The sequence below is a fragment of the Sus scrofa genome, chromosome 18 (genome assembly GCF_054392235.1).
Source record: "Sus scrofa isolate SSC_HxYL_T2T_F1_AM1 chromosome 18, Sscrofa_HxYL_maternal_Yorkshire_Landrace_v2.0, whole genome shotgun sequence".
Taxonomy (NCBI): Eukaryota; Metazoa; Chordata; class Mammalia; order Artiodactyla; family Suidae; genus Sus; species Sus scrofa.
The window spans coordinates 22,818,517-22,835,608 of NC_139400.1; the positions used below are offsets into that span (position 1 = coordinate 22,818,517).

At 37.0% G+C, this 17,092-nt stretch overlaps 1 protein-coding gene and 1 pseudogene across 9 annotated transcripts in view; both read left to right on the forward strand.

The window, feature by feature from the left end:
- The window catches only part of CNOT4 (CCR4-NOT transcription complex subunit 4), a 159,286-nt gene that overhangs the window by 111,099 nt on the left and 31,095 nt on the right, over positions 1 to 17,092 (forward strand). For 6 of the 8 annotated variants that reach the window (XR_014833736.1, XM_021078767.2, XM_021078769.2 and 3 more), the window contains exons 8-10: positions 11,239 to 11,296; positions 13,264 to 13,513; positions 14,592 to 15,089. Coding sequence is in view for 5 of the 8 variants with exons in the window: in XM_021078767.2 (XP_020934426.1) it covers positions 11,239 to 11,296; positions 13,264 to 13,513; positions 14,592 to 15,089 (806 nt within the window). In the remaining 3 variants the exon portion in view is untranslated. Of the gene's footprint in view, positions 1 to 11,238; positions 11,297 to 13,263; positions 13,514 to 14,591; positions 16,706 to 17,092 lie in introns of all 8 variants that reach the window. The other 2 variants (XR_014833737.1, XR_014833738.1) reach the window with 1 other exon arrangement.
- On the forward strand, positions 72 to 5,466 carry LOC100523339 (signal transducer and activator of transcription 2 pseudogene; annotated as a pseudogene). The gene is made up of 2 exons (XR_014834024.1): positions 72 to 77; positions 401 to 5,466. The product of XR_014834024.1 is annotated as a signal transducer and activator of transcription 2 pseudogene (transcript).

The following is a 17,092-nucleotide window of genomic DNA, read 5'->3' on the forward strand; positions in this document are numbered from 1 at the left end:
CAAGTTTCCTTTTTGGAACTTGCTGAAAATTTTTCCCCTCTGAATATTCTTGAATCTTTGAATGTGGAACCATGGATGTGGAGGATCAACTGTACAAAGTTTCCGGAAGTTTAACATTCTCACTTCAAACTAGAAAACTTGCTCCCAAGAAGGGGCAGAGTCAGGGTTTAATGTGAAACTTTGGCTGCTCTCTGACTCTGGTAGAGCATTGTTCAGGTGGTTCCAGAAAGGGCAGCAGTAGGGGACTGCTGGGTGTGACAGCAACTGCACATATCAGCTTCATGCACATACCAGGATCTGAAGCAGGACCTGGGAACAGATACCCTCTGTGTGGTGATCATTTCTAACATGAGCCTGTGCTTAATTGCCTGATCCTTGGTTCTTGGTTCAGTCTGCTTAGCTCACACCTCTAGAATCAGTAGGTTTTTCTTCTAGACACCATCCCCATCTGCACACTGCCCCCCCCCCCCCCCGCCACTGCCCCTCAAAACCTGGAGCTTGGAGCTTGTTAGGTTCTCCTCTAAGTTGGCAATTCTTCTCTGTTGGCTGAAGCCTCAACCTGGTACACCTGAACATGCTGAGGATCAAGCTTTGGGGGCAGAACTCTAAAATTGAGGGTGCATTGTTATTCTTGGCTGACTTCACTAAGCAAGAGCTCCCTCAAGGCAAGCCGTTGTTCTGAAAGTAGCTGGACAGGATTTTGGACCTGGTACATGTCCACCTGAAGGATCTCTGGAATGATGGCCATGTCATGGACTTAATGAGCTGCAGCCAGGAACACTGACTGCTGAAGATCACCTCTGGTACCTTTCTGGGGCACTTCAGTGAATCATTGGAAGGGGGCATTACCTTCTCCTGCTTGGACAATAATGAGGTACTCATCTCCTCTGTGCAGCCCTGCACCAAGGAGGTACTGCAGTCATTCATGCTGACTGAAGTCATCTACCACTTCCAGCTGTTTACTGAGGAGGACTTACTTGAGAGCCTGTTGTATTTTCTCTGCTCTTGAAGCCCTGGGGACGAGGCTTTTGAGTGCTACTACTAGGAGAAAGTTAATCTTTAGGAACAGAGGAAATACCTGAAACATAGGCTCATTGAGATCTCTAACTGACAGGTAGATGAGCTAAAACAACCCCTAGAGCCGGAAGTGGTATCATTAGAGCTGGAGCCCAGGCTGGCCTGAGGGCCAGAGCTAAGCCTGAAGTTAGAGCCACTGCTTGAGCAGGGCTGGATTTGGGGCCAGCACCAGATCCCACACTAGGCATGGTATCACAGAGAGTGCCAGAATCAAACCTGGGCCCAGAACTGAAGCTGAAACCTGTTCTAGAGCCATTCCCAGGGAACCCCAGGAAATAGCTGCCATTTTTTAAAAGATGTGCTTCTAGATGCAAGTGAAAGTGAGGCTCTGGACATGAGACTGTTTCCTGCCTGGAACATTAGAGGAACAGCCCTGTTCAGAAAGAGGCATTTCTGAGCAGAAGAAGCTGATACACTGTGCTGACCTGGCAGGAAAAAATAGAAAGCCTGTAGATACTTTGTTTTTAAATAAAAATCCCTGTGCCATTTATAGTAGTATACTCAATCTTCTTTCATCCATTATCTTTGGGACTTGGCAGTTCTTGACCAGAGAATGGTTCATTTCATAGATTAGTTCCATGTCTTCATTAGTAATTGTGATATTTATTAAATTGCTTTCCTTTCTTAACCTTCTTGGCATGATAATTAATGGCTGGATGGATGTTGAATATAAAACAGCAAATTGTTTAGTATGACTACAGCTTAAGCAGATACAGAGAAGAGCTTAATGAAGAAGGAAGTTGGACACCTGATTCCAGGGGCGTTGTGAGAACTCTTCCCAATTAATGGTAGCTTTGGGATAGCTGTTTTCCATTCAGCGATTAGAATTCAAGGACCTCACATTTACTGCAATTAGACTTTGACTTTTGCATTTGTTTGGGTTTATACATGTGTTTGCAGGGACTCCCCCATCTTTATTTTCTATTTTTGCACTGATAGTTCTACTTACAATGGCAAATATAATTGTAATTGATCTTTACAGCCCACATAGGATAAAGCTTTCTAGTTATATCCTTATTCCTAAAGCTTTCATTTATTATTCCTGGATTTGTTAATTATTCTGAAAATAAATTGAAGAGTATACAAAAACTGATGGGAATGTAAGCTTACCAATACCTTGCCCTGATACTGATTTTTCAGCAGCTGATATTGGATTGATGACACTGATCTAGAGATTTTGATCTAGAAATCTTTGGTACAACCTTCCTAGGTAAAGCATTAAATGTTAATGAATCAGTGCTTTTGAAATTGCAGCTGGCATGGTGGATGATAAATTATTCTAATTAGTTGTAATCCATACACAGTCTCAAGGTTTATTTTGAATGGCATAATATTATCATATTTTACCCTTGACATTAGCAAGACTGACTTCATCTATTTGAAAATTATTTTTTAGTACTTTTTAATGGTGGTGGCTGAGGAGGTGAACCAAGATCAAGACACTGCAGTTCTTCCTTTGTAATATCTTGTTTTCATCCTTCTGTTTCTATGACTGCTGCTTCCTTCAACTTTTAAGTTATTGCTCCCATATTTTAATAGTGAAAGTTTGAGTAAAGTGGCAGAATAGGTAGCACCTGGACTCTGTCTCTCCACCTGGACAGTAATTGCTCTTGTAGAATCTGTCTGATGTAACTATTTTGGAACTCTGAGGTCTTTTAAAGGCTTGCAACTTCCTGGGAAAGACTTGACAACTAATTTCCGTCAATTTCAGCTGTTAGCATAGTAGCAACTACCCATGCCCCACCCCCAGCCACATGGCAGGCCACTATGTACAGGTTCCTGGAGCAGCTTGCATATAGATTGTGGGAGATGGGGCGGACAAAAAGGACCCTGACCTTAGCTATTGAGGATCTCTGTTCTGATTGCTGATTATTGCTTCTGATCACAGACGTAGACACAGAGGCAGGCGATCATTGTTGAATCTTCCCCCATAGTTGCAAGTTCCTTTCTCTCTGGCTGAAGTATTCTCCAGGGGTTTTAAAGGACTGATACCCTTCTGCCACGTGGCACTCCTTTAATTTTTGTCTTTTCCCCTTTTGGGAGCCAGGCATTACAGACTAGGACATTCAGAAACAGCTGCACATATGAAGAAAATTAAAAAGTAACTCTGCATGTTCAGGGAAGGCTCAGAAAAGACCTTAAGTTTACACTACACTTAAGACTGATACTCAGCACAGAGGCAGCTTGCAACAACAAAACAGTAACAAAAAGAGCAAGCCCTGCGGAAGGGGGAGAATCTGATTTCCAGAGGTACCAGATAGATAGGTACTAGATAGATTCAAATGACTGGTGTTAAACAAAAATCAGAAGGCATACAAAGAAACAAGAAAAAATGGTTCATTCAGAAGAAAATAATTAATCAACAGAAACTGTCCCTGGAAAAGACCTAACAGCAGATACTCTGGGCAGAATCTTTAAAGCAATTTAAGGATTCTTAAGGCATTAAAGGAAGATATGGAGAAAGTTAAGAAAGTGATGTATGAACAAAGTGAAAATGTCAATAAAAGGTAGAAGGTCTAAAGAAACTAAGAAATTCTGAAGCTGAAAAGTACAGTAATTGAAATGAAAAATACCCTAGACGTTTCAAAGACAGATTTGAGCAGGAAGAAGAAAGCATCAGCAAAATTGAAGATAGGGTGATGGAAATTTTCTAGTCTGAGGAACATACAAAAAAGATTGAGGAAAAGTGAACAGAGCCTAAGGGACCTATAGGACTTCATCAAGTGGATTAGCATATGCATTATCAGAGTTCCAGGAGAAGAGAAAAGTGCAGAGAGTATTAGAAGAGATAATGGATAAAAACTTCTCAACTTTGCTGGAAGATATAAATATCCAAGGAACTTAACAAGTTCTAATTAAGTGAACTCAGAAACCCACACTGGGACACATTATCATCAAACAAAGGACAAAGGAGAGCCTCTTGGAAGCAGCAAGAAAGCAAATCATCACATAGAAGAGAATTTTTCAATAAGACTTTCAGTAGATTTCTCATTAGAACCTTTCGGAGGCCAGAAAGTAGTGGGGTGATAGGTTTTGTTTGTTTGTTTGTTTCCTTTTAGCACTATGACAATATCCCTATTAGACAAGAATCTTCTATCCAGCAAAACTATTGCCAAAGAGTGGGGAAGAAATAAAGAAATTCTCAAATAAACAGAAGCTGAGTGAGTTCAGGACCTCTAGACCTGTCCTGCAAAAATGCTCAAGGGAGGCTTGCAAGATGAAATGAAAGGGAACTAAAAAAGAAAAGCAACAAAAGGGAACTAACCCAAAGCTGTATGGAGAAATAGAGATCTCAATAAAAGCAAATAAATGGGCAATTATAAAAGCTAGTGATACTGTAACAATGATTTGTAACTATACTTTTTCTTCCTATATAACTTAAGAGATCATTGCATTTAAGGCCCAATACTTTAGTGTAAAAGCTAGTGTTGTTCCTACTTTGTTTTGCAACTCCAGATCTTGTTTGCTACATAATTAAGAAAATGCATTTAGAAAAATTACTAGTTTGTTTGGAGCACATAGTGTATAAAGATGTAGTTTTGTGACATCACGAACCTTTAAAAGGGATAAGGATGGAGCTGTAAAAGAGCAGAGTTTTTATGTTATTGAAGTTAAATTGGTATAAATTTAAGGTAGCCTGTTGTGACTTTAGGGTATTAAATGTAATTCTATGGTGACAATTGCAAAAAGAGCTCTAGAATATATACAGAAGGAAATGCATGGTCCAACTATATGCTGTCTATAAGAGACTCATATTAGACCCAAAGTAACAAAGAGGTTGACAGTGAAAGGAGAGGAAAAAGATATTCCATGCAAACAGGAACTACGAAAGATTAGGAGTGGCTATATATACTACTGTCAGACAAAATAGACTTTAAATAAAGATTATAAGAGACAAAGGAAGACATTGTAAATAAAAGTTTAAATACAGCAAGAAGATAGAGCAATGGTAGATATTTGCACACCTAATAACCATCAAAATATATGAAGCAGAAACTGGCAGAATTAAAAGGAAAGATAGTTCAGCAATCAGAGTTGGAGACTTCAGTCTCCCTTTATAATAATAATGGATAGAACATCCAGACAGAAGATGATGAGAGAATTTAAATAATACAAGCTCACTGGAGCTAACAGATATATGTAGAACATTGTACCCAGTAGCAACAGAATACACATTCTTCTCAAGTGCACATGGGACCTTTTCCAGGATGGACCATATGTTAGGCCACAAATTAAGTCTCAGTAGATTAAAATAGATAAATATCATACCAAGTGTCTTTTCTGACTACAATGGGGTAAAGGTAGAAATCATTAACAAAAGGAAATCTGGAAAATTCAGAAACATTGGAAATTAAACACTGTAAAACAAGTAATGGATCAAAGAAGAAATCAACAAGAAAATTAGAAAATAGATGAATGAAAATGAAAATACAACATATCAGGACTTATGAGGAGCAGCAAAAGTGGTGCTAAGGGGGAAATTTATAGCTATGAGTGCTATTATTATATAAAAAAATAAGAAAGATCCCAAGTCAACAATCTTAACTTCACAATTTAAGGAACCAGAAAAGGAACACGTAGCCCAAAGCTAGCAGAAGGAAGGAAATAATAAATATTACAGCAGAAATAACTAAAGAATAGAAAAACAACAGAGAAAATCAGTGAAATCAAAACTTGGTTCTCCAAAAAAAAAAAAAAAAAATCAAAATCAAAATTGACAAACCTTTAGCGAGATGGACTAAGAAAAAAGAAGTCTCTAATTACTAACCTGAGAAGTTAAAGTGGAGGGGGTTCCTGTCGTGGCTCAGCAGTAACGAATCTGACTAGCATCCATGAGGACCCAGGATCAATCCCTGGCCTTGCTCAGTGGGTTGAGGATCCAGCATTGCCATGAGCTGCGGCATGGGTCACAGACACAGCTCAGATCCTGCAGGCTGTGGTATAAGACCAGCAGCTTCAGCTCCGATTAGACCTCTAGCCTGGGAACCTCCATATGCCATGGGTGTGGCCCTAAAAAGAAAAAAGAAAAAAAAAATTAAAGTGGGAATGTTACTACAGAAATAAAAAGGATTTTAAGAAAGTACTGTGACCATTTGTACCCTAGCAAAGTGGATAACCTGCATAAATTGACAGATGCCCAGAAACACAAGACCTACAAGATTCAATATCACATAGAAAACATGAATAAATGTATAACTAGTTAGGAGATTGAATTAGTAATTACTAATCACCGAATGAAGAAAAGTCCTGGACCTGATGTTAAATTCCACCAAATATTTAGAGAGGAACTAGTACCAATCTTTATCAAATTTTTCCCAAAAATCAAAGAGAAGGAAATACTTCCTAACTCATTCCACGAGGCCACCATTACCCTAATGCCAAAAGCAGACAAAGACTGTAAGAAAACTTTAAACCCCTAGTGAACATTGATGCATACATCCTTAACAAAATACTACCCTGAAGAATTCAGCACGTTTAAAGAATTATACACCGTAGCCAAGTGTGATTTATCCTAGAACGCAAGGATGATCTAATATATGAAAACTTGACCAGTACAACATGCCCGTGAATAGAATGTAGGATAAAAACCACAAAATCATCTCGATGCAGAAAAAGCATTTGAACAAAATTAAACACCCTTTCATGACAAAAGCAGTTAACAACCTAGGAATAGAAGGAAGCTATTTCAGCATAGTAAAAGCCATATATAAAAAAAAATAGTGACCATCATACTTAATGGTAGAAAGACTGAAAGCTTTTCCTCTGAGATGAGGAACAAGGCAAGGGTTCCTGCTTTCACTATGTCTCTTCAACACAGTGTTGAATGTTCTAGCCAAGCAGGTAGCCAAGAAAAAGAAGAGACATTTAAATTGGAAAAAAAGTAAGATTATCACCTTTTGCAGATGATATGATTTTATAGGTAGAAAATCCTTAAGATTACGCATACACATACCTGTTAGCACTAATAAGTGAATTCATCAGTGTAGCAGAATACAAAGACAAAAATCGTTTCCATTTCTATACAGAAACAGTGAATAATCTGAAAAGAAATTAGAAAAACAATTCTATTCACGATAGAATCAACGTAATAAAACACTTAGGAATTAACTTTACCAAAGAGGTCAAAGACTTGTGCAAGATAGCTACAAAACATTGCTGAAAGAAATTAAATAATAGATAATAAATCGGAAAACATCCTGTGTTCATGGATTGGAAGAATCCCAATTCTGGAATTCTCACTGTGGTGCAACAGGATCAGCAGTGTCTCTGCAGTGCCAGGACACAGGTTCGGTCCTCAGCCTGGCACAAAAGGATTTGGCATTGCCACAGCTGTGGTGTAGGTTGCAACTTTGGCTCAGATATGACCTCTGGCCCGGGAACTCCATACGCCATGGGGCAGCCAAAAAAGAAAAAAAATTAAAAAAATAAAATGTCAGTTCTACCCAAAACTATCTGCAGATTCAGTCCCAGCCATGTCAAGAACCCCAGTTACATTTTTACAGATTTAAAAAAAAAACCTCATCCTGAAATTCGTGTAGAATCTCAACCCCAAGTGGCCAATATAATCTTGAACAAGAAAAATAAAACTGGAGGACCCACACTCCCTGATTTCAAAACTTATACAAGGCCACAGTAGTCAAAATAATGTGCTGCCGGAGTTCCTCGGTAGCCTAGCAGTTAAGAATCTGATATTGTTGCTGCTATGGTTAGGGTTTGATCCTTGACGTGGGAACTTCCATATGCTGTGGGGGTCCAAAAAAAAAAAGATAGTGTGATATCAGCATAAAGTTAGATATATAAGTCAATGAAATAGCCTGTATATATAACTGTCACATACGTGGCCAAATGATGTTTGTTTGACTGAGGTACCAAGACCAGACCGTTCAATGGGGAAGAGACAATCTTCAGAAACTGGTGCTGGGTAACTGAACATCCACATGCAAAAAAAATGAAGTTAGTTCCTTATGTAACACTATATTCAAAAATTAATTTAAGATGGATCAATGACCTAAACTTCAGACCTAAAACATCCCCTGTCCTGAAAACCCTTAAGAAAAAACATAAGACAAAGGCTTCATGACATTTTGGATATGTCACCTAAGACACAGGTAACAAAAGAAAAAACAAATTGGACATTGGGAAAATTTAAAATTAGTGTCAATCAAAAGACACTATTCACAACCCACAGAATGGGAGAAAGTATTTACAAATCACATCTGATAAAGGATTATTAACAATATGTAGAGAGTTCCTAAAATTCAACAACCAAACAGTCCAATAACCCAGTTCAAAATTGGGCAAACAATTGGAATAGACATTTCTCTAAAGAAGATACATCAATGGCCAGTAAGCACATAGAAAGATGCACAATATCACTTATCATTAGGGATGTATGACTCAAAAACTACAATGAAATACCTCCTTACACCCATACTTGTCACACTTGCTAGCATAGCTACTATTAAAAAAGCAGAAAACAAGTGTTTGAAAGAACATGGGGAAACGAGTCCTCGTACACTACGGGTAAGAATGTACAATGGTACAGCCTCTGTGGAAGATAGTATGGTAGTTCTTGAAAAATTATAAGTAAAATTACCATTTGATCCACCAATTCCACTTGTAGATATACATGCAAAATAATTGAAAGTAGTATCTTGAGGCAGTGTTTGTGCACTTATGTCTTAGCAGCATTGCTCACAGTAGCCTAAATGTAGAAGCAATCTTAAGTGTCCATGGATGAATGAATGGACAAGCAAAATGTACATGTATATAGTGTAATACTCAGTCTTAAAAAGGAAGGAAGTTCTGCATTATATTATGCAGTATATGAATGAACATCAAGGACCTTATTGTTTAGGAAATAAGCTAGTCACAAAAAGACAAATACTCTATGATTCTACTTAAGGCATTTAGAGGAGTCAGTCATCAAAACAAAGTATATAGTGGATGCTAGAAGGAGGGGAAAATGAGTTGTTCAGTGGGTATAGAATTTCCTAAAAAATTTTTTTAAAAAAGCAATACATCTTCCAAATGGACAAAATTGCAGTGCCCAAGATATCCTTAAATATGATCTTGTTGACCTAAGCGCCAGATCCCAGATTGTTTACTATACTCTCCAAAATGTCAAGCTAAAGTTCAGCCTGGTGCAACATCATCTGTTACCTGGTGACAAATGTCCATCTCTTTGAGAACTAGAGAGTCCTCTGAATACTTAAATATTTCTGTTGAATAAGATGTTCAGTAGATATACTGAAATCATTTTTTAAAAATCAGTCCTGTGTTAGCTAAGCTACCTCTCAGCCTTCTCTTCGACCTTTTGATTCTTGAAACACTTGGTATTTACTTTGAGGGCACCCCCCCCCCCCCGCCCTTTCCCTTCCTCCTCCTATGTGTACGTTTTTTTTAAGGACCTACTTAAATTTGAACTCCCTTAGGAAACTACTTGGAATGGTTCCTCTTTTCTTCTAAAGACTTAGAGCAATTAGTGTCTAAACAGTTCATTTAATAGTTGACGTTGGCTGGTATTTGTTAGTGTCTACCTGTGTTTTTTTCCCCAAATATCTCTAAACTTAGTGGGCTCAGAGCTATGTCTTAAAATTATTTGTATTACCCATTTGGCAATAATATGAATTGATTTATTGATATACTGTGAATAATAAGCAGTAAAGATACTCTTCAAATAAATTTCAGACCTATCTGTTAGATTCAAGAGCACCTGACAAGGTTTCTGCAGAAGGTATTCAGATTAGGTACTAGTTGCTGTTAAATTTTTCTAGAACATTTAAATGTGGTATCAATAGGGAGTTACCATAGTGGCTCAGCAGTGTTGAGCCCAACTATCATCCATAAGAATGCAAGTTTGATCCCTGGCCTTGCTCAGTGGGCTAAGGAGCCAGCATTGCTGTAAGCTGTGGTGTAGGTCACAGGAGTAGCTTGGATCCTGCGTTGCTGTAGCTGTGGTTTAGTCTGGCAGCTGCAGCTCTGATTGGACCACTAGCCTGGGGATCGCCATATGTCATGGGTGTGGCCCTAAAAAAGACAAAAGAAAAAAAAAAGTGGTATCAGTAATTTGTCTGTTTGTAAGGTGATTTTGTGTATTTTTCCAGGTAATAAAATAATTTTGAGAAATTTGGAATCTTAATTTTTTTTGCTATAATATATCAGAAATAAAAATTAGTATATGGGTACTAATACTTCTCTAAAGTTAGTTATAGAAATGGCTTGCTAGGTCATTGTAACACTCATAAAGATTTTTGTTTTGTTTTTAAGTCATGAGTTAAAATGAAGTTAGCAGATCTGTGTTACTTTACTGTAATACTGCATTTTTTCTGAAATCAAGTTGTTTTGATGTTTTTGTGTGAGTCAGATTGCACAAAAGTTTCTGTCAGTCTCGTGTGTGTGTGTATGTGTGTGTGTGTGTAAACATATACATGCCTTCTCTGGGAGTTCACATCATGGCACAGTGGAAAAGAATCCGACTAGGAACCATGAGGTTTCAGGTTCGATCCCTGGCCTCGCTTAGTGGAGTAAGGATCTGGCATTGCCATGAGCTGTGGTGTAGGTCACAGACATGGCTCGGGTCTGGTGTTGCTGTGGCTCTGGCATAGGCCGGCAGCTGTAGCTCCAAATGGACCCCTAGCCTGGGAACCTCCATGTACCGCAGGTGCAGCCCTAAAAAGATAAACACACATACACACAAAAAAAACCCATAGATATGCCTTCTCTGGAGTTATGATTAGGATATTGAAGTATTAAAATTTATTGCTTTAGATAACATTTCAATAACTTTTATGCCCTCCATTAAGCACCTAGAAAAATAGGTATTATTTCAAGAATTTTAATAGAGAATGTGTTTATCATGGGCATAAAACTGTAATAGATTAGTATCTACTTTAAGCAGTACTTTTTTTTAATAAGCTATTATTTCACCTATTGTTTTTGGAGAATCTAATTAGATTGTAAATTGCTCAAGGGCAAAGTTTTTATATTATACTTCTCTGTGTCCTCAATGTTTAAGCTAATGTCTTACATCAGAACACATCAATAAATGTTAAGATAATAAAAATATCTATTTTTCTGGCTTTGGGGGAGCCTATTTTTATTGTGGGAGAATGAATTTACTCTGATTTTATTTGATTTTTTTTTTCCTTCTTTCTACAGCCCCATTGACAAACCTTCTGATTCTCTCAGCATAGGGAATGGTGATAATTCCCAGCAGGTAAGATTTTGGTACTGTATTTCTTCATTTATCTGCCATCGCCTGAAACAAGACATTCTATGCAAGTGAATTTTCTAGATAGTGAAAAATACTTTAAATGCTGAGACAATTTAAAACACGTGTAGTGGACACATTTATTAAGTGTATTATAATTAGCCCTCTTCTCCTCCACAGAATAGAGCATGATTTAACCCTTTCTTGATGACTCAGAATTATCATGAAGACCATATGTTATTGTACTGTATGCCAGTACATCAGTGTCCTTAGATTTCACTGATATTCTTGGTCTTTTTGACCCTACATGAGATAGTCCCAGACTAGCATGCTTTTACAGTCTTGGTTTTGAGTGTTCTCTGCCCTATGCTCCCTTTGTCCCTTGCTGTCAACTTTAATTTTCTCTTTCTTTCAGGGAACTTGCCCCCAAGTTTTCTCCCTTCCCTCAAATGACTTTGAGCTTTGAAATGATAAACCAAATAGTTAAGTTTAAAATTAACTATTTGCAAACATTGTAATACTGAATGAGATCCTGATCTTTATAGCAGGCTTTGTATTGTCTTGTCTGGTTGCTAGTTTTCCACTTGTTAAGTTTCTGTACACCTTCTTACATTGGTATATAGAAAAAGTAGTTCTAATCTCTTCTGTAAATAATAGTTCCCCACAGTGTTTGTGAGAAAATTAAAGAGATCTAAAAAAGATCCAGGTTTTCTAAACTTTTTGCTCACAAATTCTATGAAATAATTTGAAAGTCTGTGTATCCCCTGTATACTGTAGATTAAAATTAAGTATTTTTCATTATAGGTTAAAATAGCTGCAAAGGATGTAATTTCGAGCTTATTATAAATTTTGATATTTTCAAATAAACCTGCTACATGGGTTTTTAATAAGTAAGAGATTGAAGTATCAAAATGTTTGGTCACTCTCATCCATTTACACAATCTCTTCAACAGTCAGAAATTTTACATCATTCCTTACTCTCCTTGAACTCATTTTTTTTAGTTTTCACTGGCATTACAGAATTTTTCTTACTGCAGTATAGTTTATGCTTGATAGGGATACACTTCTCTCAAATAAAAATAGACAAAATTTTGAATTAGAAAAAAAAATTTTTGACAAAAATGCCAAATTTCTTCTGAGTTTTTATTATAGTATTGAGCAAAGCAATATATAGAAGTATAGATTTTGATTAAAAATCATTAAACATAAATGCTAAAATTACATTGGAATTTTACCTCTTAATGAGGTAGCTAAGGTCATTTTAAAATTACTTTTTCGGTATCTGTGGATGAGTATTAGCCACTGGTACAAGGAGACACATTTCAGCAACAATCTTACTTATGTTTTCACTTTTCTAAATATAATTGCTGAGACATCTTGTTCATATAAATAAGTAGATGCAAGGAAGAGTATTATATCAATATCACTCAAATTTTTGAACTCCTCCTAAATTTAATACCTAAGAACCATATTAAGATTTATTATAAAAATTACTTTTAATATGTTCGGTACTTGACTAGATCTTCTTTCCTTTTTTGTTTAAAACCAAAGCATTGGGAATCTCCTAGTTTGCCAAAGAATCTAGTCATTAGAGTTAGTCACTCTCCCATCACTAATCTGAGTATTTCTAATAATTTTTGTTTGACTCCCAGAAAGTTTTCATTCTTGGGCATATACCACAGTTAGATCCTAGAGAGTGAGTTTTTTGTTTTTTTTGGTAAAGTGATAGAAATTAGGTTGCAAAAGAAGAGGGTACAGGCCAAGTCTTTTCAGGAAGATCAGTTTTAGAAAAGGGTGCATATGTAAGTCGATGGATTTTTTTTGGAAAACTTACACTTTCATAAAAAAGGCTTCAGGTACTCCAGTTTGAAGATCACTGTTCTAATACCTTTTGTAGCAAGCCTTTTAAATTACGGCTTATTAAATTGTATAAACTTAAATTGATTATTCTTTTCTTTTTCTATTTTATTTAGATATCTAACAGTGATACACCTTCACCACCACCTGGTTTATCAAAATCCAATCCAGTCATCCCCATCAGTTCATCCAATCACAGTGCACGATCTCCTTTTGAAGGGGCAGTAACTGAGTCACAGTCGTTATTCTCAGACAATTTTCGCCATCCCAACCCTATCCCAAGTGGGCTTCCTCCTTTCCCCAGCTCCCCACAGACATCCAGTGACTGGCCTACAGCACCAGAGCCACAGAGCCTCTTCACATCAGGTATATGACAATACTACGTGTGTTAGTAATTATACTCAGACTAAAATGAGACCCTTGCTGGATGTGCTTTTATCCTTTTTTTGGTCCACTCCCTTTTTCATAAAAATTTTAAACTGCAAGGAACTGGTTTGTTAGGTAAGAAGTTGTATGACCTAGAACTTACTATGTTAGCAGCTTTCTCCAGAAATCAAGAGTTAGATCATTTCCAATAATCAAGTGCTCATTCCTCTAGAAAGTACTAAGGGCTTACAGTTTTCAGTCAGATTTGTGTTTGTATAGTTGTATTTTAAAAAAATTTTCCCCAGCTGACAAAGAAGTATGTTACTACTGAATGTTATATATTGGCATTTTGAGCCATTTCCATTTTCATTCATTATAAGTTCTCATTAATATGAAGGAGAGTGTAAAATTAAGACAGATTAAATAGATACTTTTTTTCATTAAATTACAGTAGTAGTATATAAAGTGTATATTCAGAATTAGACCTTGCCTTTGATAAATACATTTAAAAAATAAACTTTACTAATTGAGTTCCATTATATTTCTTTCTTTCTTTTTTGTTTTTTTGTTTTTTTGTTTTTTTAGGGCCGTACCTGCGGCATATGGTAGTTCCCAGGCTAGGGGTTCAGTCAGAGCTACAGCTGCAGGCCTATGCCACAGCCACAGCAACACCAGATCCAAGCCATGTCTTCGACCCACACAAGAGCTTATGGCAACGCTGGATCCCCAATGTACTGAGCGAGGCCAGGGATGGAACACACAACCTCATGACTTATTCTCCATTAAATGACTTATTCTCCGTTTTGATGAGAAATACTTGAGAGTATAATTTGGGTTTCAAGTAGTACTTTGTTTTCTTTGATTAGCAAAATCAGTCTATATCATTCAGTTGTTGAGATTAGTAATTTAAAAATGAAATTATTGCTAGAAGTATATGAGACCTTTTGTAATTTTGCAGTCTTAATGTTCCAAGAGATTATATAGATTTTGTATATATTTGCTTTTGTCTTATGATATTTCACCAGTGTGAAAGTGAGCTATATTTTTAATTCGTCACTAATTTTTTTTTTCCCACTAGAAACAATCCCAGTATCATCCTCTACAGACTGGCAAGCAGCATTTGGCTTTGGTTCTTCTAAACAACCAGAGGATGACTTAGGTTTTGATCCCTTTGATGTCACTCGAAAAGCCTTAGCAGACCTGATTGAAAAGGAACTGTCAGTCCAAGACCAGCCTTCCCTTTCGCCCACATCTCTTCAGAATGCCTCTTCACACACTACAACCGCCAAAGGCCCAGGCTCTGGATTCCTGCATCCTGCTGCACCTACAAATGCCAACTCTCTCAATAGTACCTTTTCAGTCTTGCCACAGAGGTTCCCTCAATTTCAGCAGCACCGAGCAGTTTATAATTCATTCAGTTTTCCAGGCCAGGCAGCCCGCTATCCTTGGATGGCCTTTCCACGCAATAGCATCATGCACTTGAACCACACAGCAAACCCCACCTCAAATAGTAATTTCTTGGACTTGAATCTCCCGCCACAGCACAACACAGGTCTGGGAGGGATCCCTATAGCAGGTAGGTTCATGTATAGCCTTTGAGAATTTGTGAATAACTCCTGCCTTCAGGTTGTTGGGGTGGGTAGGGAGGGAACTTCTGAATAACAAAGTACTTATCATTAGTCTTGGAAATTTCAGTGGGAAAAAATTAAAGTCTTTATCATAATCTAAAAAATGTTTAATTGGATGGATGCCTTGTAATATTGAGCTTTATAAGGATGGTGGAGTATTATACCTAGTTGTTGCTTAGAATAGTTACCAAACTTTCTTGTAGCATGTAAATGCAAAAAGATAAAAGAAAAACAGTGGGCTCTGAAATTACAGTGCCATAAAGTCCAACACAGTGGTAAAAATTCTGATTATACATTTTAAAAGTTAAACTAGTTCAAAAAAAATTTTTAAGATGGTCATTAGTGAGAGCATGAGGGATAAAGCCACTCCCTAATTCCTTTTGGCAATATACTTATTTTGACTGACAACCATGTACACACATACATATATACCCACACCCCCCCCAAACTGGGCTATATACTAATGAAGTACTGAATATTTGAGAACTCTCATTATTAATGTTTTATAGACAAATCATATGTGCATAAGTATACTTCCTGTGAAAAAGAATTTATTCAAGGAAAGGTATTTTCCCTTTTTGGTCTGTTATGTTTTTATTTCCGGGGTAAATATTAGGTTCCTTTAAGTAAGGCCAGAGTACTTCTGGTTTTGTACTGCTACCCTTGAAGGTTTCAGAACTTTCGGCTTTTAAAGTCCCATATGGTGTTTATTAGATCAAGTGACTTCTATATCTATAGAAATCTTCCTTATTAGTAGTTTTTTTAAAATTTAATTTGGGCTTTAGATATGATTGGTGAGAGAGAATTTGTTCTCTACTGATTCTCTCAGTAGGATAGAATAGTCCCTCACTCTGTCACACAACTTATTTATTTTTATCCCTTGTCATGGCCTTTATGACATGGCATGGCACACTGTTGTTTTAATAATGTGCTATTACCAGCAAGGCGTTCATTCTCTTGTTTTTAGTAAGGTTGGTAGGTAAATTTACAGAGATCCGTCAGAATTCTTTAGCTGTATTCTTTTCATGACCAATAACATTTCATTTTCAAGACAAGCAGTTGGATTACGAGAGCAGGGTTTGTGGCTGTTGATAGAGTGAAGTTAACAATTGATACAGTGAAGTTAATTTATGTAAGCATGGTAGCACTTAATGCTGTGGTTTGCACATTGGTGGGCTCATGATACTGTTTATTTGATAATGGTAGTTAGAAGGTAATTGAGAGTGACATTTTTCAGTCCTCTTCTACATGGTATTCACTTGTGAAACAATAGTGTTCAGTTCCTGATACTTTTTTTTTTTCATCCATTCAAGACAGCATATTAGAATGTAATTTTATTATGTTTTGCTTTGTTTTAATCATTTAGAAATGTGGCATTTAAATTACTAGTAGTGTATTTCATAACATTATGACACTAAAAATTAAAGTTCCTTTAAATATTCTAAACATTTAACAGTAAAATAGTAAACCAGTTACTATGAATATTTGGCTGTCTTTTGCCCAGCAGTGAAGTAGACCATATGGCTCATACACAGAAAGTATTAAATATGGATACTATTCCCAGGTCCTGTACAGTGTAGCTGAAGAGATAAAATAAGATTATGTATGAAAGTGGTAACTATATGATACTGGAATCCAAGCGACGTCAGTGGAGCCTATAAATTGTCGGGGAAGCTTCATTGAAGGAGTAGTAATTGATCTGTACTATGGTTTTTTGGTTTCTGGTTAGCAAGAGGGAAAGAAAAAGACCTATTATGTTGATGGAAACTCCTGAATAAAGGTGGAGAGGTGGGACTTAGGACTTCTCATTACCTTAAGAAGCGGCCTTCTATAACAGGAGGTGCTTCATCTATTTCAGAGGTAGAATGGATGAGAAGGCAGGGAGCTCTGGCAGTACAGTGAGGCAAAACAGTGTGGACCTGATGTGACAGGAAGGAGGAGGCCTTTGTGG